This window comes from Ictidomys tridecemlineatus, chromosome 7, assembly GCF_052094955.1.
Source record: "Ictidomys tridecemlineatus isolate mIctTri1 chromosome 7, mIctTri1.hap1, whole genome shotgun sequence".
In the NCBI taxonomy this organism is placed as follows: domain Eukaryota; kingdom Metazoa; phylum Chordata; class Mammalia; order Rodentia; family Sciuridae; genus Ictidomys; species Ictidomys tridecemlineatus.
In genome coordinates this window covers 123,592,983-123,616,654 of record NC_135483.1, presented here as the reverse complement: position 1 = coordinate 123,616,654, position 23,672 = coordinate 123,592,983, and the positions used below count along the sequence as shown (strand labels likewise).

General features: G+C 39.7%; 1 protein-coding gene across 13 annotated transcripts in view; it reads right to left on the bottom strand.

Moving 5' to 3' along the window:
* The window catches only part of Fmnl2 (formin like 2), a 278,150-nt gene that overhangs the window by 9,525 nt on the left and 244,953 nt on the right, over positions 1–23,672 (bottom strand). For 7 of the 13 annotated variants that reach the window (XM_078017409.1, XM_078017408.1, XM_078017413.1 and 4 more), the window contains 13 exons: positions 22,119–22,229; positions 19,400–19,549; positions 17,488–17,589; positions 15,534–15,846; positions 15,005–15,217; positions 12,290–12,310; positions 9,857–9,981; positions 8,363–8,565; positions 6,160–6,394; positions 5,033–5,101; positions 4,845–4,925; positions 3,232–3,361; positions 848–1,011 (listed from right to left, as the gene is read on the bottom strand). In XM_078017409.1, coding sequence (XP_077873535.1) covers positions 848–1,011; positions 3,232–3,361; positions 4,845–4,925; positions 5,033–5,101; positions 6,160–6,394; positions 8,363–8,565; positions 9,857–9,981; positions 12,290–12,310; positions 15,005–15,217; positions 15,534–15,846; positions 17,488–17,589; positions 19,400–19,549; positions 22,119–22,229 — 1,917 coding nt within the window. The remainder of the gene's footprint in view (positions 1–847; positions 1,012–3,231; positions 3,362–4,844; positions 4,926–5,032; positions 5,102–6,159; positions 6,395–8,362; positions 8,566–9,856; positions 9,982–12,289; positions 12,311–15,004; positions 15,218–15,533; positions 15,847–17,487; positions 17,590–19,399; positions 19,550–22,118; positions 22,230–23,672) is intronic. The other 6 variants (XM_078017414.1, XM_078017412.1, XM_078017418.1 and 3 more) reach the window with 1 other exon arrangement.

Genomic DNA, 23,672 nt, shown 5'->3' with positions numbered 1-23,672 from the left:
TGAACTAGGTGCTTTGAGGTAAAAGAAACTGAAGAAAGCAGCAGCTACAGCCACAGCTCCACAGCTCATTGCCCCTGCTGGCTCCCTCCCTCCCACTATTCTCCCAGCCTCCATGTCTCCTCTGACAGACAACCAGAACTGTGTAGCAGCAGGGTGTAGGAACTCATCTCTGGGACATGCAGCCACTTCTACACCCCACTCCCCCACACACAGAAAGAGGGGCTTAAAAACATATAAAATCAGAACCCCTTAAAAACAGTAAGGTCAGAGGGATCTTGGAAGTCTGACTCAGCCCTGCTTCAGCACTCCTACCCAGCCCCACACTGGGGACATGCCACCTCTGTTTCAACTCTTCTGCGATGCAAGACAGTTACAAACTAGAGACCAGTCCACTGTCACAGCTTTCCAAGTTCCCCTAGCACTTCGCTTCCCCTTTGATGATGTGCAGCTCACTATGTTTTGTAGGATTGCCTAGATTTCACTGTTACCCATGTGGTCTCACATTTTGAGGAGAAGATCTACAGAAACCTGATATACCAGGGACACTGCTTAGCAGAGCACAGCACATGTTCACACACACATTGCTTGAACCAGATACAGAACCTGTGCTGGTTGGAATCTAGGAGAGAAAGGGGAAGGGGCTTTACATAAGAAGGTGAAGACCCCAAATTAGACAAGCACAATGAGTAGGGCAAGGATATGTCAGGAATAACCTAGGAAAGATACCCCTCCAATAATTATTAGCTACATAAGAAATCTACCCTCTGCAGGCAGAGAAATGGAGCATTTCTCCCTGAACCCAGGACCAGTACCACAGGTGGCCCCAGGGGTCCAGCACTTAGACTACCTGTGCAATCTTGGCATCATCCTGCAGCTTCTTGAGCTTCGCCTCATTGTGGAAAATGAACTCCTTCAGTAGTGTGTTGTGGTCATGCATGGTGTACTCCCTCTTGGTCAAGTCCATGCCCCTCTGCAGCTCCTTCACATCCAGCAGAACATTCTCCAGGGAGACTAACAGAGAAAGCAAGGTTTCAATGAACCTCCACCAGGAGGGTCAAAACCACTGCATATCTGCCTGCTCAACCAAGTTCTCAGTAGGGATCTCAGGGATCTTATTGGGGCCTTTGGATCTAGTTCCCAGTTTTTTGCACAAAGATCCTTTATTATGAATAATTGAGAAAGCACTGTCTATCAAGTACTATAATAAATTCCTTCCATGCACTGATTCGGTTGCAACATCAGCCCATTTTGCCAATAAGAAAGCAGCAAAAAAAGATCTGTGGTAGACCCTGAGCCACACAGCTACTAGATGGCAGAGAAGGAGCTCAGATAGCAACCATGGACTCCAAAATAACAACTCCATTTCTCTCCTAGGAAACAGCCTACTGGTTGGCCTGAAGGCTCAGAGATCCTTGTCTGGGACAGGCCCAAACATCTTTTCTTCTCTATCTCTTTTGCATTTCTATAGTTCTCCAGAAGGGGGCAGCATTTTGCCTTGAAGGTCAGTTAACTGATCACTAGGACCCAAAGCAACCTTGGACAGTTTTTGTTTGTTTGTTTGTTTATTTTTATTAAAGAATCCATTCTTGCTTCAGAAAGTTTTAGCTTTAATTTTTCCATCGGCAATAAAGCTACTGTCCAGAGCAGACACACTCCTGGAACCTCCTAAGTCAACTTCCCCATGGAGGTTGGTCCCACCTCTGGTTTCCCCATTGCCTGACTCAGCTCTGCACATAGATGAATACACAATGCAGGCTGTTTCCCTCACACTAGACTCACACTGGTTTGTCTTTGAGTACCTAATACTGCTAACAGCACCAAATATACAAAAGGTCCTCAAGTGTGTACTGGATAAATGAAGGATGAAGATATAAAGGAAGATATAAAGAATGTGTGTTAGCCCACCTGGGCACCAGAGAACAAACAGAATAGTTTAACCACTGGTTTTCTTTCTTTCTTTTTTTTTTTTTCCGAATGACACTTTTGGGGCCAAACAAAGTACGCTAATAATTAGTAGGTAGGAATTTGTTACTTAACTTTTTTCTTAATTGGAATTAAGATGTTTAAGAACCCAAATTTAGACAAAAAAAAAACTTGAAAGAAGGGAAACCTCTCCAGCAGAATATAAATTCTGCTACCTGCCTTGATGGGTCTGTCCCAGCCTGTTCTTCATAATCAAAAAATCATTTCCATCTGCCTCTCAGCTTCCACTAGGGCTTCTGAAGCATCTATCCTGGCAGCCATGTACCATTTCATTCAACATTTGCCCATTTATTTATTCCCACCATCCAATCTGCCAGGGGCTGACTGAATTCTAAAGATCAATAAAGCCTGATTACACCCCTAAGAACTTGAGGTTGCAATGGACATACAAACTGTTATAAAATTTGATAAATCTTGAACAAGAGGGTAGTACAGAATGCTCACAGAAATGAAAGCCATTTAGCCTGGCTAGGGGCATTCATAAAAGACCTTGCCCTAATAGTTTGAGTGTAGGAAACTTTTTGGAGTAGACCTCAGGAAGGTTGAAGATGACAAGTTGAAAATTGCCGTCAGTAATTAATTCCAAGGTCAACTTGCATATCACTCTTTTTTTCAAACATGATACTCTTTTGAGATGACATGACATACTCTCTTGAGAGAACATCATACTAATATAATATGATATATAATATTCCTCATAATATACTATATAAGGAATAGAAAGACAGGTTCCAGTCTGTTGCTATCACTTTCTATCCATGTGATCGAAATAAGAAAATGTTAACCCATAACAAAGGAGCAACTAGAAAGTACTGCTAATTTAGTGTTCAGGCAAAGGCAAAAGGTTTAAAAGTGCCACATCTGAGCAACTGGAATGGCTTGAAATAAATTAAAAGTGGGGTTTTATTGGTTTGTTTTTGGTTTAGGGTTTTTTTTTGCGGGGGGCAGATTCTCAGATTCTCACTCTTATACAATAACAATGGAACAAAATGAGCAAGGCATGCACAAGGGAAGGTACACAGGCCTCCAAGACCTGGATCTTTGCTGACAGAATGCTGAGAAAGGTCACATTTCACAACGGCTCTGAGGAGTGAGTAGCACCATCCCCAGAGTGTTTGGCAGCTCAGAGCTTCTGACTTCTTGGTCCTGCCTTTTTAAATGGATCCTGAAGTGTCTATTTAGGAATGGTTCCTCCATAATTAAAGGCATTCAATACCTAAGAGTAACATTGACAGCTGAAATTAGTACCTGCAGCAGCTTTTTCCACATAATGAAGCTCATTATAGAATAGAGACACTTGGTGATATTTTTCTTTTACAACATTCGATATATAGTGCAGCAGCGTTTGCTTTCGGTCTGTTGACTTTGTGTCCAAGAGCTGAAAACAAAAGGGGGCATGGGTTAGGTGCAAGAACAAGGATGGCTGGCGGGAGGGACACCCACCAGGTAACTTCCCACCCAGAGAAAGTAACTAAGCACAGTTGCCCAACAGGCTGGAAAAAATTATTCCCAGAGGACATTCAAGATTCAATGTCTTTATTGAACCACGTCACCGGTATTTAAATGACTTGAAGACATCCTCACCAGGGTACATATTCAACATTAGGGTTTTACCCAATATCCATGAATCCCTCACCCAGCATCTACTATCCCTCCTCTCCTGGCTTAAGAGGATTTCAGTTGAGTGGCAGGTGGGGCCAGTGGAGGTGTACAGGGGTTTTGATGCTGCAACCTTGATATTCTGCTCAGTTCCTCTCTTATTCCCTAGCTTCTGGTGGCCTAAGACAGAGAAAGGCAGGCTACTGTATCTATTTTTCTTGTTGTCATTCCTTAGACAATACAATATAATAGCTATTTACAGAGCATTTTCATGGTTATGTATTATAAATTATCTAGAGGTAATTTAGAGTATGGGGGGGGGACATTGTAAGATTATGTGCAAATCCTACCACATTATATAGAAAGGACTCAACTATCTAGGGATTATGGTAACCACAGGAGTCCTAGAAAAAATTCTCCACAGATACTGAGGGACAACTCTATGTGGTGCTAACCATGGTCTTCTGAAGGCCAGGATTGTGACTGACTGGACGCTTCCAGTCAGATAACCACATCTCCACGAGCCATGGAGTCTGCCCATTGCCCTCCCTTGTCACATGGAAGCTACATAGGCCTGCACAGCCTTGACAAGGTTCCAGGGAGAATGTTCTCTAATACTATTCATATAAATCATGTGACTGAAAGAAGATCATCTTCACAGATGAAGGACAAAAAAAAAATTTTGTTTCTAGAAAATACAAAAAAGATTTAAAAAGTTGTAAAACATTTCCTAATTCCATCCAATCTCTCTGTTAATATTTTAATCCATTTTCATTCAGTCTTTTATATTATATATTTACGTAGCTGCAATTAAACTGTACCTCAATTTATACTCTGCTTTGTTTCCTATACACAAAATTATCTTTTTTCTCTGAAAATTCTTCACAAGGATTCTCACAGCTGAAGAATAGTTTATTATACTATTTTTCCAGCATTTAGTCACTACCCACAGTACTGGACACTTTATTTATTGCTACCTATTTGCAATTAAAAATAAAATACAGCATTTGTACTCCAGACTCCTGAGGGACAGATTCCTAGAAATGGAAATAATGAGTGAAAGAGTATATGTATTTCTAAGATTTTAAGTCCTTCTTGCCAAATGGTGTTCCAGAAAATCTGTACCAACAGACCTTCACATTAGCAGAGAATGTTCATCAGATCCTCCCACCCACTCCCAAGAGCAGACCCCCTGCTCCTGGACAATCTCTGCCAGCTGTCTGTCCTTCACACAGCCCTCACATTTCTTCCAGTTTACTCACCAAATCTAAACTCTGAAGTTTAAATCCATAAACTGCTCCTCGTTTACTGCTATTCATATAATTTCCAAGGGCCAGAATGATCTGCAAAAGAAAAAGAAAATCGAAGCCAATCATGACAGCTTCTCAGGCCCCAGAAGACAGCTGACCAGTCAGCTCTCTAAAGATGTATATAAGAAAACTTCACTTGCCTCCAGAATTTTCTTGAGTTTTTGGGATGACTTTATAGAGACAGATGCTGCTATAATTGCATGCAGTTGCTAGATTCCAATCAAAGGAAGGAAGTGGGAGAGAAAAGACATGTTAAAAATGGGAAATTAATTGGAAACTAAAAACTAGCATAGGAAAAAAAAAACAGGCCTGCATTTTGACCTTGAAGTCTTAATGATTAGATTCTATTTTTCCTAAGCATAACAAATTAAGTTGTCCAGCTAGATCCTAGGTAACCATATCATTACATGCAAGCTCTTTTCTAAAACTATTCATAGTAATAATATAGACACTGTTTAATCACCAACTTTGTAACCAGTCTACAATCAATAAGACTGGTTAACAGGAGTCAACAGCCTCTTCTGGCAAAACTTAATTCCCTGCCTGCCATCTTTAATCATATACAATTTTTGCTTTTAAATCAATGAAGCTGCCCAAGAATGGGAGATGGGGGTTATATAATACTTTCCAGAAATTCTCCTAACAGTTTTGAACAGACCTGCTACTATAAGTGCTAACTAACAAAAGTTTATTTAGAAACGGAACTGGGAACAAACTGAAGTTAATTTTTTTTTTCCAAACTGAAGTTTATGACATTCATGTCTCAACCAGATTAACGCAGGGAATGAGAAAGAACTGGCTATTATTTGCACATCACCACAGACTACTGTTACAAAGGAAGAAAACTCCTATGGCAAATGTAATGCTCTGATAAAAGCTTATAAGCCTGCTCACTAAAGATATGGGATTTTTTTTTTTTAAAAGAAATGCCAACACAGCCAAAGGAATATTATCTTAAGGAGGCAACCAAGTTTGAGAAATTCATTTTCCTTTTCCTCTGCAGTGTCTTCTAAAATTCAGAAGACATCTACACAGAAAATGGCACTGACTTGGGAGAACGGCAACACAGAAGATGGAACTTCACCATTTTTCAATGTGCTTTGCATACATATGTAAAGAAGATGGCAGAAATAAAATATCAATCTAGTAAGTTCTTAGAAGTTCTTTAGAGTCTGTTACATTGAGTGCAATTGCAGAAGGATGCTTAAAAAAAAAAGGAAACAAAAAAAACAAACTCTCTCTTTGCCCTCCAAACTAGTCTACTCACAGGAGTCAACATCTGAATGCTTTCAGCAAAGTTCCCAATGAAGGCCATGATGGTCATCTTCTGCAGGAGCCTCTCGATCTTACTGAACTGCATCATGAAACGGTCTTCATCCGACAAGTTCTCCAGGGGCTTCCTTTCCCGTTCATAAAGCCTAAGCACTTTTACCTCATTCTCAGTTGGCAAGAACCTCATCAAACACTCTACAAAGTCTACAGGCAGTGTTTTCAAGTCAAATCTGAAAAGAACGTGGACAGGTCAATGTTAGAGATAAAAATCCTACTCTTTCCTCTATACTTCTATCCAGTCCAGCTCATCCACTACCAACTCAGTAAGCCTCAGACGCCCAAAGTTGCACTGTGATCCCGAATTGGCACTCTCCTAGGCATAGGGTACCCTAATGGTCCTTCCTGAAAATCTGCACTGTGTCATAGCTGCCATCCTCAGATTTTAGAGCTGTTTGCTTAGAGCCCTGGAGTGGTTCTAAGCCTCAGGAAGTCAAGAGCAAATGACAATAGAAGAAGGTAGAATCAAGACCAAAGCATGGTTAAGTGGTTCAAGGATATGGTTTTTCAACATAGAGAAGTACCACAAATTAAAGAAGTTAACACTATACATATAATTACAGAACATCTGGTGAGTTCTATAAAATATTCAAACTAAGCCAATGGTCTAGGGTTTCACTTTTCTTTAAGGCAAAAAAGTGAATGCAAATGCCTATACTATATGGATGTTTTGGTGTCCACAGGAGTCCTGGAACCTATCCTCCATAGGTACTGAGGGACAACTATGTATGGAACTGACCATGGTCTTCTGAGGACCAGAATACACACCTTGAAGGAATGTATTCCTTGAAAGAATGCCACATCTTTGTATATATATGCTCAATTTGAGCAAATGAAATATTTTATTTCATAGATAATCTTTTCTTTGGCTTTTTGTTTTGTTTTTCCTTTCTCAGTACTAGGGACTGAATCCAGGCCATGTACATATAACACAAAGCTGTATCCCCAGTCCTTTTTATTTTGATAAAAATAAAAAAATCTGGATTGTGACATCATTTATGGTCTTGGTCTGCTCTCTTATATAGGCCTACAGTAGTAGGAAATTATTAAATTTCCACAACTGGCTTTGAACTTGCAATCCTTCTGTCTCAGCTTTCTGAGTAGCTGGGATTACAGGTGTGTGCCACCAAGCCTAATTCTGGACATTCATTGTTCAGCAACATAATTATATTTAAATCATTTGTGACAAACAAGGTATATCAAAAAAAACTTACTATTTACATGTACAAATATGTCACAATAAACACTTTATTCTGTATAATTAAAATGAACTAATAAAAAAAAGAAACAGACTACATAACAGATTTCAAATCAAAACAGACTGTTAAAGGCACTAGACTATTAATCATGACTCTGGCAAAAACATAAAATCATAACAAATGATCTATTAGGATCATGTGCTCCTATAATAGTTTCTAATCAAAATGTATACAGTACCAATTTGTGAAGAATTATTTCCTAAAACATTTAATAATATCCTTACACAGCCACAAGAAGAGTAGAAAGATTCTTCCAGTAGAGAAATAAACAAAATCAATGCCTTTTATACAGCTCAAAATTAAAAACAAACAAACAAAAAATGTCCTGAAAATACTAAGAGCAACAGAATTCACATTCCTATTGTTAGGAATTAAAATATGCATCTGTATAATATTTGCATCTGGCATTGAACTACATCATTCCACAAATGCCATCAAATTTATATTCAACAAATATGGATAAAATCCAGATACTCCAGAGAAAACTGACATTTCTCCCTCCTCTTAACATCTGCAACACTCAGCCCAACTTTCGTTTTATGTAAGCACTGCTGTAGGCCTATATAAGAGAGCAGACCAAGACGATAAATGATGCCACAATCCAGATGTTATTCTTCTAAAACAATTAATTACTCCTTCAAACACAGCATTCCCTCAGGGAACTTCTGGTCTACCTCTCGAGTGTTGGCATCTTACTCAGCTCTGCAGTAGGACATGTAATAAGCAGAATCTTCTAAGTGTGGACATCAAAAATGGCTCCATTGTCTTAGATCTTGCTCCACTACTGAAATATCTCTGCCATCTACTAATTCATAACTATCTTATCTTCATTTTTATTCTAAACTTACTAAGATATAATTTTCCAGAATGCTCCAAACTTACACATGAATTGCTTTACATATCTCATCGGCATTCTTTCCAGCTTTCCTTAAAGTTATGGCAAGGTTTTTGGCCCTATTTGCTTCTAGTAATGTCACTTTGTTTGATCCCTTCTGTGTTATCTTCTGCTTGCTTGAAGAAAGATCAATGGCAGGACCTTGTGCCTTTGTCTTGAATATTTCCTCAAATTCATCCACATTTAAATCCTGGGATAGAGAAGGATAACATTGGAAAACTGGATTATACTTAAAAATTAATTCATTCAACCACCATTTAGACAATTAGTTAAGCAAAGACCTTATTTTCTCATTAATTATTTGTCTTTGGACGTGGCTACCTGTTATGGTTTGGATGTGAGGTATCCCCCAAAAGCTCACATGTGAGACAATGCAGAAGGTTCAGAGGAGAAATGACTGGGTTGTAGGAGTCTTAACCCAATCAATGATTTAATCCCCTGATAGGGATTAACTGAGTGGTAACTGAAGTGGTGGGGTGTGGCTAGAGGAGGTGGGAATTGGGTCATTGCTTTGGGTATATATTTGTATTGGGCCGGTAGAGACTTCTCTCTCTGCTTCCCGATCATCATGTGAGCTGCTTCCCTCTGCTACAGTCTCCTGCTATGATGTTCAGTCTCACCTGGAGCCCGGAGGAATGGAGTCAGCCTTCTATGGACTAGGACCTCTGAAACCGTAAGCCTTAAAATAAACCTTTCCTCCTAAAATTATTCTGGTCAGATCAGTTTAGTCGTAAGAGCAAAAAAGCTAACTAAAATACTATCTCTATTTTTCTGGTTTTTTAAGAGAGCAACTTCTAACACAGAGATAAAAGTGATGTCCAAAGTACACTACTAATTCTGAAGAGCCAATTCAATTGCTTTCAATAATGAGCTAGCATAGACAGCTGTCACAGACTAAAACTAGTCATCAAACTAGGCAGTGAGTGTGAGAATTGAGTCCTTAATCTATCTAGTTCAATAAAGGATGTTTATGCCCTTTTATAAATTAATAGATGGGACAGTGACATACAAATTTTGTGGCATACACTGAAACTACTCAAAACTACTCACTGCATTTTTATTGCATTTTAACTTAATTTTATAAATCTAGTATTAGAACTGCCTTATATAATAGTATCCAATGCTATTCTTTTTTTAAAAAAAGAGAGAGAGAGAGAATTTTCTTAATATTTATTTTTCAGTTCTCAGCAAACACAACATCTTTGTTTGTATGTGGTGCTGAGGATCGAACCCGGGCCGCGCACATGCCAGGCAAGCGCACTACTGCTTGGGCCACATCCCCAGCCCCAATGCTATTCTTTGATAGTACTAAAGTATCTCCTTCTTTTGTACAATTGCTCCTTTATAGTTATGGAATTAGGACCATCTTAAGACAAAAACACCATACCTTAGTAGCAAAACCTGCAGATTAACAGAGCACCCATTTTAGCTTTGTTCTATGGAGAGCACCCCTCTAGCTTCTAACCAATGAGAACAAATACCTCCAGAATTCGCTCATCATCAATTTCATTGAAGACTGTGCCATTGATCTGATTGGGCTTCAGAGCAACCCAGTTAAATACCGGCATTCTGAACTTTGTCTTGATTGGCTTCTTAATTTTCACAGCTAAAGATGTCAAAGAGAATGAAATTAAGATCCAAGACTCTGTAATCCTCAGAAATGATTAGACAACAGTCTCTACAGATGACACTTTAACACTGGAGGAAGGCTAGCAAGAGGCACCCAAAAATTTTGTTTCTTGTTACGAACCCAGAGCCTTGTGCGGTACAGGCAAGAGCTCCACCATTAAGCTGCAACAACAGCCTTTAAAAAAAATTATTATTACTTTATTATTTTGAGATAAGATTCCTGCTACATTTTCTGGACTGGCCTCAAATTTGTGATTTTTTTCCTTCCTCAGTTTCTTGAATAACTGGTATTATGTGTATGTGCCACCTTTCCCAGTCCACATGTTTTTAAACGCGGAAAAGATTACATATGGCCTTGGCCAGAGCCATTCAAAAACTCATTTGATTGAATGTCTTAAAAGCTGTCTTTAGGACCAAGATTTGGGGTTTTGTTTATTTTTATTCAGGAAACTGAATTGCTCCTTTATAGTTATGGTATTAGGACAATCTTAAGACAAAGTGCTAGAGAAAGCAAAAATTATTATTATTATTAGACAGCAGAGAGGACAAATTCTGTCGAGTTCTGACATCCTAAATTCTTACTTCTAGAATACATATTTATAAATAAGCCTTAAAGGATGATCAGAGACTACAGATAGTGGCTGTCTAAACCACCAGGAACATGACACACCAAGAAAGCTAACTTTCAGCCAGGGGGATACATTCCTATGGGTGACTTCAGTAATAGAGATTATACTGGCTGCTGAGTTATTTCCAAAAGATAAGGGACCATGAATGGCCTAAATCAGAAAATGTCTAAGAAGACAGAAGGGGTACTTAGAAAACACAAAATTGTGTTGCTGCTCACAGATTGCCACAGCACCTTCTCCCTCTTTTTAATAAGCAAGTTCTCACTAGGAGTCAGCTATATTTCACTAGGTGTCATCAATGAAGTCTCTTAGTTGAGAGGATGGGATTCTCTTTCAGGGACCTAAGGGAAGTGCCAACTCTACTCACTTTAAGGAATGAACTAAAAAAAAAAGTAATCCATTCAAAATGCTATTTATTAATTCTGCATCATAAGGAAGTCTTCCTATACTACTTATATACATTCTCTGCACCACTCTGTAGCCCAAGGAACTATTTGTGAGTTTCACTCTTTGCCATTATTAGCAAGGGAGGGAAGGAGAACTTGCACCTCAATGCAGAAAAAAAGCCAAACACACCCAAGTGTTTACTGGATGTCTACCTGCCTGCCTCAGTTGATGTTTACTGAAAAAGGGAGATTGATAGTGCCTCTCATTCCTCCAGAGTTATGAAGGCCATAGGAAGAGCAGGAATGTCATCCGATAAATGCACACAGAAGCATGCAAGAACACAGAGACACAGCTTCTGCCAACCAGGACTTTCCACCATCAAACATGGCACCCTCACCCCAGGTGTGTCAGAGTCCTCTTTATACTTCACTTGTGTCTACACAACCCATGAAAACTGGATCCTCTGTGGAACAAAGGAACATACCCTACTCTAGGCCACCACTTCAGCAATGTGGGCAGAAGGAGACCACTGGGGGGTGGGGGGAGATGTGGGGAGGAGCAGTAGGGACTCCTTTCAAAGGGAGGTGACAGGCTGGTGCCATTGCTTTCTACCTTTCCTCCACAGATACCACAGGCTTAGGCCATTCACTTCCAGTTATTCTATTTGCAGTCTCCCTTCTTGTGACTCTTTAGCAGATAAAGAACATGCCTGAGATCAGAACACAGGCAAGAAAGCTCTGGCGCAAGTTTTTCTGACTTTGGGGATGGAGTTGGGGAAGAGCAGGAGGGATACAGGTGACCATGATATACACTGCATCCCCAGGGTTCAGACCAAAGAAAGTGGCTCTGAACGGATGTTCTACCAAGTGAGCCATGGGACGAGTGAGAGGGCACTGGAAAGGGGCACCCAGTAGCTTCTACTTGTTCTCCATGTTTCCTTAGAATAAATCTAAAATCCTTTTAGAGTCTGTATTGGACCCAACTATGACTATTAAACAAAAAGAAAAGAACATTCCTTTTCTTGGAGGAAAAGAAATGTGGCATATGAATCCAGGATTCCTGCCTACAGGACAATCATGTCTTCTACAGGTTCAACTGAAATGTGTGGGCAGACCTGGAGTAACAGTCAGCCAACACCCAGACTTCCCGCAGATGCAATGTCAAAATGCAATGGGTCAAAGTAAGATGGAGTGGAAAGATGTCAAGGCACAGTGCGACCAACAGAAACACATGGCAGATACTCAACACACTCGGTGAGGAGCAACCTACAGAAAAGCTTGATTGGCCCATCTTTTGTGGAAGCAGAGAGAATAGAGAAAATAAAAAAAAATAGATATGGTTAGAGTCAAGTGGCTCAGTGGTTCACGCACTCTTAGCATAGAATTTCATGCTTCTAGGACACACTTCACAAGGCAGCGCGGAGCCAAAAATTCATTTCCATTCAGGATTGCCTTGAAGATGTATTATTTTGTTTTGTGTTTTTTCTTTTTTTAGTCATTTTAAGAGGAGGGAAAGAAAATGTTTATTTCACTGTAGGGGTTCCAAACAGCCATATTGAACTGCGCATTGAGAGGATATAAGCACATCTTTCCAAAGACAACAAAGGTCACAGGCTGCCCAGCAGTCCATCACAGGTGACCTACCCCAGGAAAGGGAGCAAGATTGTTCTATCATAGTCTTGAGGAAGTAAGCCTTACACTTTAAATGCCTATTTCACAATAATAGTATCTTCTTTATAAAAGAAAGCTCTAAACTAGAGATAAACTATGTAAACTTCCTCCTGGTCCCATGTTGTGACAACCAAGAATACAGTATGCATTGAAGAGATAAAGAGATTCTGTCACTTGTGGACCTAGAGGTTCAATGACATCACAGGTCCTTTGACTTCATGGGAGCCCTGGGCATATCAGCTCAGCTCTGTCGCTAGTTCTCTTGGGACATTCTGAATTTGTCTGGCCTCTTGGTTCCAGAGGCAGAGCTACTGAACACACTGGTAAAACATCTCACAAGATTGGCTTCAATCACTACCGAAAACCAAACTAAAAATGAATAGTAAAGAGATTAAAGGCTTTGCAGAAAATGCCCAATCTCAAGCTATCAAAGACTCATAAGATCTTGTAATCCTTACATCTTGTAAGACAGAATGTCTCTTATAATCACTGAACAATAGTATGGAACTAAAAAGGAGTTACTTCAATCTCACTTATAGTCTTCTAAAGGGCATAAGATACAATGGGACAACTTCCAACTGTGGTAAACCTGAAGGCAGCAGCTGGTTTTCAGCTGAGCACAGAGATCTACACCTTAAACTTGAAGTAATCAAAAGAACAAACTAATTTTTAAAATGAAGTAGTGCAAAGTACCCGGGCGGGGGAGGGGAAGGAAATTAAAAAAAAAAAAATAACAATAACCAGGCAGGACATGCTTCTTCAGAAGGAAGCCCCAGACCTACACTTTAGCCTCTGGCTGTCACCTGCCAAGGCAGATCTGAATTCTGTGTTAGGGCTCAGGTGAATGGAAGTGGATGCTGAATCACACATTAGCTTTTGCCAGGAAGAAGCAGTTCCAAATGAGACATCACGGCAGACACATCTCACAGTGAGTGCTCCTCAGGGGCTATAAGGAAAGCTAATCAGGGAGCCCAGGTGCAGGGGACAATTAGGGGTTTCCACACTTGATCACTGAGAACAGCCTGGTGATGGAACAGATTTCCAGGGCTTGTTATGAGGTTTGTTTATTTACATTCCACAATCCAACAGTTCCACGAAGACACTCCTCCAACTTTTCTCTTCAGAAGCAATAAAAGGTCTAGAAGAAAGTGGTAGATGGGAGGACCTTGAAGGGTAGAAATAAACCACCAATATACTATGAACATTACTCTAAATGGCAATTTGTTTGTGTGCTAGGCAGTTAATAGAAGTCTAGATGGAAGTAACATCATGGATCTGAGGTAGAACGAATGTGGTAAGAGCAGCTTTCAGGTGTCTACAAGGGCTCCAGTCCCTAGAGCCAATTAGCCCTACTAAATGGCTGGTAAAGCTGCTGATGGCACCCTTGAAGGGATGGAGAATAGTAAATCTTTATAGCCAAGACCATCTTTCAGACCTTAGGCAAAAGTCTCTGAAAACTCCTGCAGCCTCAGAAGTGGAGGCTGATAGAGCAGTTGTTCACAGCAAATAGGAGAATTCATAAACAGACTAGAGTGAATGAGGAAGCAGTTACCCAACAACACAGGATGGCAACCTCAGAGCAGTCCTGAATGTCTGGGAGACTGCTTGTAGCATTATAGACAGAGCAGAAATTCATTTCCAAGAGTCAAAAATAAAAACTTATATCAAATAATTAAAGTAATGCCCTCCTCTCACTGGCCAGCCCCTGGTTATTTCTGGTGAGCCAGGTGCTACACTCCATCTCCTAGTTAGCAGGACAGCAAGAGTTATTACGAAGAAGCCTTTCAAGGCACTGTTGTTGGCAGCACTTCCCCTTGAAGTTTAATCTGCTTCTGCAAATTCTGATCTCCTTAAATGCTCAGAAGACATGCATGGAAGCCTGTGTCAGGCAATTACACATAAAGGCATTTTATATATGACATTTCAAATTTCTTAAAAATGAAAAAGACCCAGAAGCACTTAAACTCTTTGCTTTAACTCTTTGCTTTAACCACTACAAGTGTCTAAGAAGTGTTTGCCGAACTCGCAAAAATGCACTGGTCCTTATGAAGGCAAGTTGTCTCTCTTCTTTCAGTTGAAGGTGGGAAAATGAGGTGAGAGATCAAAACCTCCTGCTAAGGAAGAGTGTGATAAAGGCCACACAAAGGCCAATGCTGCCCATGTATGACAATTTCAGCTACACTACCAGAAATGTTCTTATACTAAGAGAAGGTCCATGTCATTGCAAAAGACCTATCTTTGAAAGAAAGGCTTTAACTCTCTGGAGGTGGGCAAATGAGCACTTCTTACCTTGGTTTTAATTCTGTGCTCTTACCTGCTAATCCTGAGTTGAAAACCACTGTGGGTGAAGATGTTCCAGGCAGCGGGGGTGCAGAGGGAGGAGGGGGTGGTGGCAGAGGAGGAGCTGGCACAGTCTCTGCTGCAGGACCAGGGAGAGGAGGAGGTGGGGGCGGGGGAGGAGGAGGAGGTGGGGGAGGTGGAGGCGGAGGAGGCGGAGGCATAGGTGGTGTTACTGGGCCATTTTGCACTAGAAGAAAAGAAACCAATTGACTTTGAAAACAGAAATGGTCTTCCTACAACATGTTGTGCATAGAGACAATATAAAAACACTTAAAAGGATAAAGGTTTGCTTTCCAAAACCATAAACTTCCTTATCAACAGATGGGGAAATACTTGAATATAAGTGAAATGAAGATTTATAACCTTAATCTCAAAACAAATAGTTCTTAAAATCAGTAAAACAATGTGCCAACAAAAGCAAAGGACAATAGTGGACAACTGGTAAAAGAAGAAACACAGATAACCTGGTTGTATAAACTTAGTTCTCCCACATGGCTTCTTACCTGCTTCAGATGTGTCTGATGATAGAGGTAGTGGCGAGGGAGGAGGAGGCAAGGGTCCCGAGGAGGCAGCCCCTGAAACTGGTCCCACAAAGTTACCCGGTGCTGCATCTGACCCCATGGACATTGTGCCAGAAGCCACAACTGGCAATATAGCAATATCCCCATCCCCTTTCTTCTGAATTTTAATGGTCCCTTGTTTCTCCAGTTCATGAATCTTTTTTTCCAGGGTAGACTGTCTTTGAATGGCTTCTTCTTTTTCTTTAACCATTTTTCTTAACGTGTGAACTTGGGTATTTGCATCTTTGTAAATTTCCTGCAAAAGAGTTCATGGCTAAGAGTTTGTCTCCACGTGACATTCACATTTATGACCATCAGATTGGCAAATTGAGGATAAAGGAATTAACTAAAAAGAGAGAAAAAAGGACACTGAATATGAATAAAAGTTCTATGAAATTCAGCCAGAACTCATATGGTCCCACTAATTATGAATTATACTACTGATACATGCAATATACTCCAGCAACTGTTATTGCTAATTAAGTTCTTTCCATTTAATGAATCCTGCTAACTCAATTTTCCCTGCAGGGGGAAAGGAAGAGAGCAGAGATGACTTTTATTCCCAAAAGCTGACTTTGAAATGTCCAGAGATGTTCTGCTGATGTGGCATGTTTTCCTTTCACTAATTTTCAAATCCATCTGTAACTCTGAGGTACGCATATCAGCTAATCATAAACAAAGGGCCCTAAATCAGACTCGGATAGAAGTCAGACTAGGATTAAAAATCCGCAAAGCATAGACTAATCTATTCATGAGTAACCAGGGGCTGACTGTTCTTGAATGGGTTTCTCTGGCCCTCATAATGCCCCCTTGACCAATCTCAGGACAGCAATTGTTGTAACATTTTCCTTTTGGTAATGCAGTTAACAAAACAGGCCTGAGCTTCCCTCCACTAATTACTTATTTCTATGTAGGTTTTTAGCAGAAAACAAAGAAGTTACAATTTTCAATTCAAAGGCTGCCCTGGTTTCTTTTATTAGGGGCCCATAGAAGTTCCAGTGAAAGGAGTTTTATGGAATTGAACTTACTTGCTGGGCCTTGCACATGTGCTCTCTCACCACAAACCTCCAGCAGGCAGGGAAACATTCTTCACACCCTGTCTATTATTAATAATCTAAGAGTCTGAACTTTGAATTGAGTCCATATGCTACAACTTTGTCTCGATGGTGTGCCAGAAAATAAATTTCCAGAGTTAACTAAAGGACATGTCAGAATATCAGGCAACACACACAGACATGATAACCATCACATAAAATGTGCTGCTGCATTAAACAGTGGTGTAAGGGCAAGCCATTTGCCCAAACCCCTTCCAGGCATGTTGGTGCTTTTATGTTCTGCACAATCCCAAGCACACGGATGGCACTCCATAAATACTTGACATGTAAGGTAAAACAATGCTACAGCCAAATCAAATAACTGGGATTATCTGATAATAAAATGAATTGGCTTTGCTTTTTCCTTTTTTTCTTGGTGAATGTCACCAGGTCTAGCCTGTGCTGTGATTCACGGTTTCCACAGCAACCACCAAACCCAGTTCTGAGTAGAAGCAAAGTAAAGGAATACAATGAAGTCCAAGTCCTAGTAAAAATAAATTAGTGGCATGAATTAAATCCATGCCATGTTTTTATTTCCTTCTAAATGGGTGTGCCTCAGAATCAACTCATCCTCCTCCAAATGGGAAAACTGTTGCTCCCAAAATCTGTGATAAGGAAATCCTGAACCTCCAGTATGTGAGTGCATGTACATGTGTACACAGACTCTGACTACCTGCACTTTCCATTGAAGGATCACCTCTGAAATGGCCCGAATAAACATGCTGCATCAATGCTTCAACCAGCCCAAAGCTGGACCACATCTACCATCACTCCACCTGGGGGACTGTCATCATTACACTTACCCGCACAACATCCAGTTCCTTGTTCCTCTGCATGAGCTGCTTTTCCAGTTCCACAATCTTAGACATGGCTTCATTTTCTGTGTCTTGCAGTTTCTCAGATAACTGTAAAATGTTGAAAAGGAAACTGTGTCACGACACAGGATCATTTAGACCAGGTCCTTCGTCCTCAGAAAGTGTAGCTCTAAGACCTTTAGGGGCCCTTTAGAGTCCTTCATGTCCTTATACAAATTGTTTAATGGAAATGTTAGTATTTATAATATGGTTCTGGAAATATATTTGTTTCTCCCAAGAATAATTTATACATGATCTTTAATAAAAACCTCAGTGTTTAAATATCCAATGTGTCTCCCTCCAACCTTTGGAGCTAGCAAGGGTTGAGAACAGTAAGGTGAGGGAGGAGAGTCATCCCCATCCTCAAGAAAGAGATGTCAGGTAAAAGCTTTTGAATATTGTTGATGTAGCTGGAAAAAAAAAAAAAGCACAACAGATTGTTTCAACGCAAATTATTCAACTAATAAAAGCTATTTGGAGGAGCCATTCAAATAAAGATGGCCTGATACAAAGTAGACTCTATGGTCATACTAGCTGAGGCTGAATAAGAGATGGTGGGGGACGGGGGGGAGAAAGCACATGCACTATTTACTTAAAAGGAGCTTTCTGCACACAGCTGTATGATTAAGCAATTTCTGATTTCTTACATCTTACTAAAAATGATCAGTAAGTAAAGGAAATCATAGAGAAAATGTAAAGACGAAGAGTGGAGATTTACACTAATCAGGCTCAGAACAAAATACAAATCTCTTAAGGGGAGAGATACTGGGCTTTTAGACTGTTTCGTAAACGCCAACTAGCTCATTGTAGTGTTTACAAAAGGAGAGATGGGGGCTCAGCACAAGCCAGGCAGATGCCCATTTTCAAAGTAATGGTAAAAGGCAAAGGAAATGACACATATCCAGTACTTAAAAATAAAATATGGGGAGAAATATGTGGGTTGTTCAAAGGGCAAAATAATATTCCCCCAAATGAGGACAATTCACTTCACAATAAAGAAAAGTGGTAATCAATTCAGGCCAAAAATTTGGTTCAAAATTCTTGGGTTTCTCTGTTTGTTCTTGTACTCTCTGAAATATTTGTTTAATGAACAAATAAACAACCTCTGAAGACTGTTAAGACTCTTATTCTACTTGGTCTGTGGTAGGAGGATCACAAGTTCGAGGCCTGCCCCAGCAACTTAGTGAGAGCCTGTCTCAAAATCAAAAGATCTGGGGATGTAGCTGAAAGGTGAAGTGTCCCTAGTCAATCCCCCCTCCTACACACACACAAACACAGAAGATCAGATCACTACCCCAATATAGAGATGACACTGTTCTGAAAGGACAGTCTTCCTCAACGAAGATGATATTTGGGAGAGCTCACTGATTTCCTTAAAAACGTCTACTGCTAAAATGAAACTATTAAGTGATTAAGACAGGAATATTTAGATAAGCATCAAAAGACACTATTTAATTATCTCCATGGGACTGTGTGGACATTTTGAGAAGAAGATGGCTAATGTTCAGAAAATACTTATTCATCTCATGCCAAATTCCCATATTTCATTCCCCTCTAATCCCTTAGGTAATGCCAGTGATTCAATCCTCCTGTGCCTGTAACTGATTGTCAGGACAAGCAATTTATTTTGCAGTCCTGAGAGGTAGGTCAGCTGAGGCAAAGCAAGGGGTTCCATTTTGCTTTCAGTAACACATCTGCCTTCTTTGAAAGAGCCCAGAATGGTTTATGATAATTCTCTAACCAGTCACAGCTCATTTCTAGACTCTGATTCTTTTAAGTTACTGCCACAAAAGTGTATGTTAGTTCTACTTTGCACCCAGAGGGAATGCCAGCAATTTTCCCTTTTCTGAGATGTAGTTACATGAGAGATGTTTTCTTCCAGTTCTTCCACCCTCTCCAAGGCTGCATTCTTGGTTTCTGCATCTTCCAGCAGAGCTCCTACGTCAAACACATTGTCCAGGTAAGCCTGAATCTGTACTTGCAGCTTGTCACTCTCTGTGTGTTTCAGCTTCTAAAAATCAGAATTTGAGAGGTGACATTAGCTTACCTTTGGAAACAGAACAAACTTACCCAACCATCTACAAGGTTTGTTTCTTCCTAAAGTCCAGCCTTTTCCAAAAGGTTTAAGAATCATCCTCCTTAAGAGAATGATGAAGTGACTATTTAAGAAGGTAGGATCAGATTGGTTTCTTACCCATCAAATATTAACATAACTATGTGAATATTTAATGTGCACACATGTAAATATAAGTATATAAAATATACATATTTACATGTGCGTATTTACATATACAATTTCCCCCCCAATACTTCCTACCCCATGTAGTTATACTCCAATCTAAAACAATTTGATATATGTGAAATCAAGAAAACAGAAGAACTAAAAGCAGCTTTGAGAGGGAACGGTCAGAAACAACATAAAACTTAAAGGGGTGTTGGGGTAGTAGAGGAGATTGTAGTAGGTGCATCTTGCCTGGATAGTGATGGTGGACCCACGTGGGACACAGAGTTACACAGGAGGTGACTTGGGCACTAACCTTGGGTTTATTTATTTTTTAATTTAAGTTGTAGATGGACACAATACCTTTATTTTATTCATTTTTATGTGGTGCTGAGGATCAAACTCAGTGCTTCATCAGGCAAGTGCTCTGCCGCTGAGCCACAATCCTAGCCCAAATCTTGGATTTTTTTAGTGCAAATTTCTAGAGCTCACTCTTCATGAATGCTTCCCTAAGGCAGTGCCCCACATCAACAGCTCAGGGCTTCCAAAGCACAGATCAGAAAGCTTTCCCCAGTTCACTGTATCCCTGATCAGGGATCCTGAAGGAATTCAGATACTACTAAGATAAACTTGCCTCAGAGAAGGCCAAATAAAATCAATGAATCTTCTCTACAAGAAACACTAGTTATGAATTTTCCTGAGGATAAATGAGTGGCTTGAATAATATCTGGCACATGGATAATGCCAATAGCATTTTTGAACAAATCAAAGAACATGCAAAGCTGCTTCTGTAAACTAATATGGTATTTATATGTTATGTATTCATCATATTACTTTTCTAACTACCTCTATCTATTAGAGTGCAGAACCAATATACTTACAAAGTTCAAGAAATAGAGTTTTGATAAAATTTAAAAATTTTAAGAGGAATTCCATTTCATGTAAATTCTTGGAAAAATGGGTTTTCTGCTAGGTTCTAACCTACAATTTAGCTTATTTTGAAAGAGGGTATGTTCCACCACAGTTCAAAACAAAGGCCATAACAGAAAATGATGAAAATGGTGAAGAAATTTCTTGTGATTTTTCACAAGATTCACAATGAATAATAGGTATTCACTGATAGGTCACCAACCTGCCATTACACATTGGAATATAAAGCAAGATATCACAAAGCCAAACCCAGAAAACCATTAGGAATTTATGTGCCCAATTTTTGTTCAAATACTGTTGCTCTGAACATATGAGGAAAGAGGACAGATAAACTTCAACTTCAATGCATAAAAAATTCCTTTAAATACAATATTCCAAAAATGGCATCGGTGGGTCTTTAAATTATAGGAAAATAATTCCAACATGTCTTTAATGGAAATCCATTATGTCTCTCCCTGAGTAGAGACTTTAGACATTAGGACAGTCTACTCCAGGGTAGATAGGTTGCTCTGGTGAGCAAGGCTGCTCAGGTCAAGAGTAACCATCTCTGTGATTTTTCCCTCCCAGTGCTGTGAAAAGACAGTGCTTGAAATCTCAACTTCATCCTTCATGAAGATGGATAGCTAAATATCACAATTGTCCAAGGGAAGAGCTCCTATCACCTCTATAGCTAGAAACAGCCTTGAAATTGAGGTCAGCAATTCCTGCCCAATCTTCCAAATTCAACTGGACCATTCCTACATGGAAAGAAAAACAAAACTGTCTAGGAGTCAAAGGACATGCTTCACATGCATAGATTCTCATGTCCATTTATGATTTGAACATCAACTTTCAGTTTCTTAACTGAAGAACTTCAGGGAACTAGCTGAGTACTTCTGCAAGGAAACCTGGAAAAGAGAAATTAAACACCCCTCTCCCAAAACCCAAAAGTGGAACTTCTAAAGCCACAAACCCTTCAAGCAAAAATTAACAGCTTCAGGAGGAAGTTTCTAGTCTTCATTTCCTCATTATTTATCCTCCGAGCATTTCTCTTCACTCTACAGCAGTCTTGGTTTGATTTTCCCTGCCTACATGGGGCCCTCAGAGTAACCAAGAATGCAAACTGTGCAGCAGTTGGGTGAGGGATGCAATGAGACTTGACCCAGACTTGAGCTCACAAACACAGGCAAGCTGCAGCCAGACTGCAAGAGGTCATCTGGCTCCTGTACTAAAAGGCTGCTGGCAAAAGACTGCCAGAGGTCCCAGAAGGTCTACAAGAATCTAGTTTCTCTGGCAGATTGCATCACTTGGATTGGTTCCTTTTAACTACACGACAGTAGTTGACTATGCAGAGCTTTAAGCATTCCTTAGCCACTATAGAAGTGCACCACCGAGGATAAGCAATAAATCAATTCTTACACTGAAGCCAAAGGTTATAAGCTATACTCACATCCAAATACTCATCTAGGCCTAATTTGGTGAATTCATATTGGAGGTGAACTCTGAAGTTCATATCTTCTACTGAATGGACTACAATATTAATAAACTGCATCGAGGCCACCTGAAATGAAATTGCCAAGGGATTAGACAGACGTTAAACATTTTTCTCATTGAATCATAGGCATATGCTTTTAATACACAAATTAGGCTCACTTACCAAGTCCTTCATTTCACTGGGTCTTTAATAACATTTTACAATGTTTTTAATTTAAAAAGTCATAGAGTTACCACAATAAGATACTACTTCACAGCCACTAGGATGACTGATAATAAAAAGAAATATAGTAAGAAGTGTTGGCAAGGATGTAGAGAAACATGAAATGCTCATTCCTTGCTAGTGGGAACATAAAATGAAGTAGTCACTTTGCAAAGTGTGACAGCTCCTTAAAATGTTAAAGTTACCATGTGACTTATGTAGCTAAAAGAAACGTATACACATAAAAATTTGTACACAAAAGTTCATTGCAGTATTATTTATAACCACATGAAAGAACCCAATGTCCACCAACTGATGGATAAACAAAATGTGGTTTATCTACACAATGGAATATTGTGCAACAATAAAAAAGAATGAAATGGCTGATACATGTTATGGCATGGACAAACTTGAACATATCATAGTAAGTGAAAAGAACCAATCAAAAACAACCACAGAAGAGTTGGGGATATAGCTCAGTGGCAAGGTGCTTGCCTAGCATGCATGAGGTCCAGGGTTCAATCCCCAGCACCACACACACACACACACACACACACACACACATTTTATGATTCCATTCATTTAAAATACCCAGAACAGGCTAAACTATAGAAATAGAAAATAGATTGGCGATTGCCTAAGGGTGGGGGTAAAATAAATAAAAAGTTGCTGTTAACAGGCACAGAGATTCTTTGGGGGCGAGGGTGACAGAATGTTCTAAATTGTGGTGATGGTTAAAAAACCTACTATACACTTTCAATGGTAAGGTGGAAGTTATGAGAATCGTATATCAGTAAACCTGTTCTTAAAAAGTCATATAGTACACACGGCAAATCAAGTAAATTAGTACAAATATATATATCATAAAAATATGAAAAGTATTGCAAACAACAACATTTAATGGACTACATCACCTAAAACCCTCACTACAAGGTAATTTTTTCTAAACATTTTCTCTGTACTCCAGCCTACCAAGAGAACAGGAACAGAGCTTTGGCCCATCTTTCCATGCAATCACCCTGTTTCTATTCCATGAAAGCTTCGATTTGGTGCTTTCTCCTCACAATTGCAGCAGTGGCCCTAAGATCTGTCCCAGAGAAAACTAGTTTCCAATCTAATAAATAATAAAACAGAATTCAACAGATCTATTTTGCTCTTGATAGTGACAGTCTTTTATGGTGGAAATATCTTGCTCAGGCTTACCCTCAAAGGCAATGACCCAGCAGAAGCTCCAGGAAGAAGGTAAAATGACTGAGGGACTCAGGTTCATAATCACCAACCTCTTCCCCAAGACCAATTCCCCCTAGC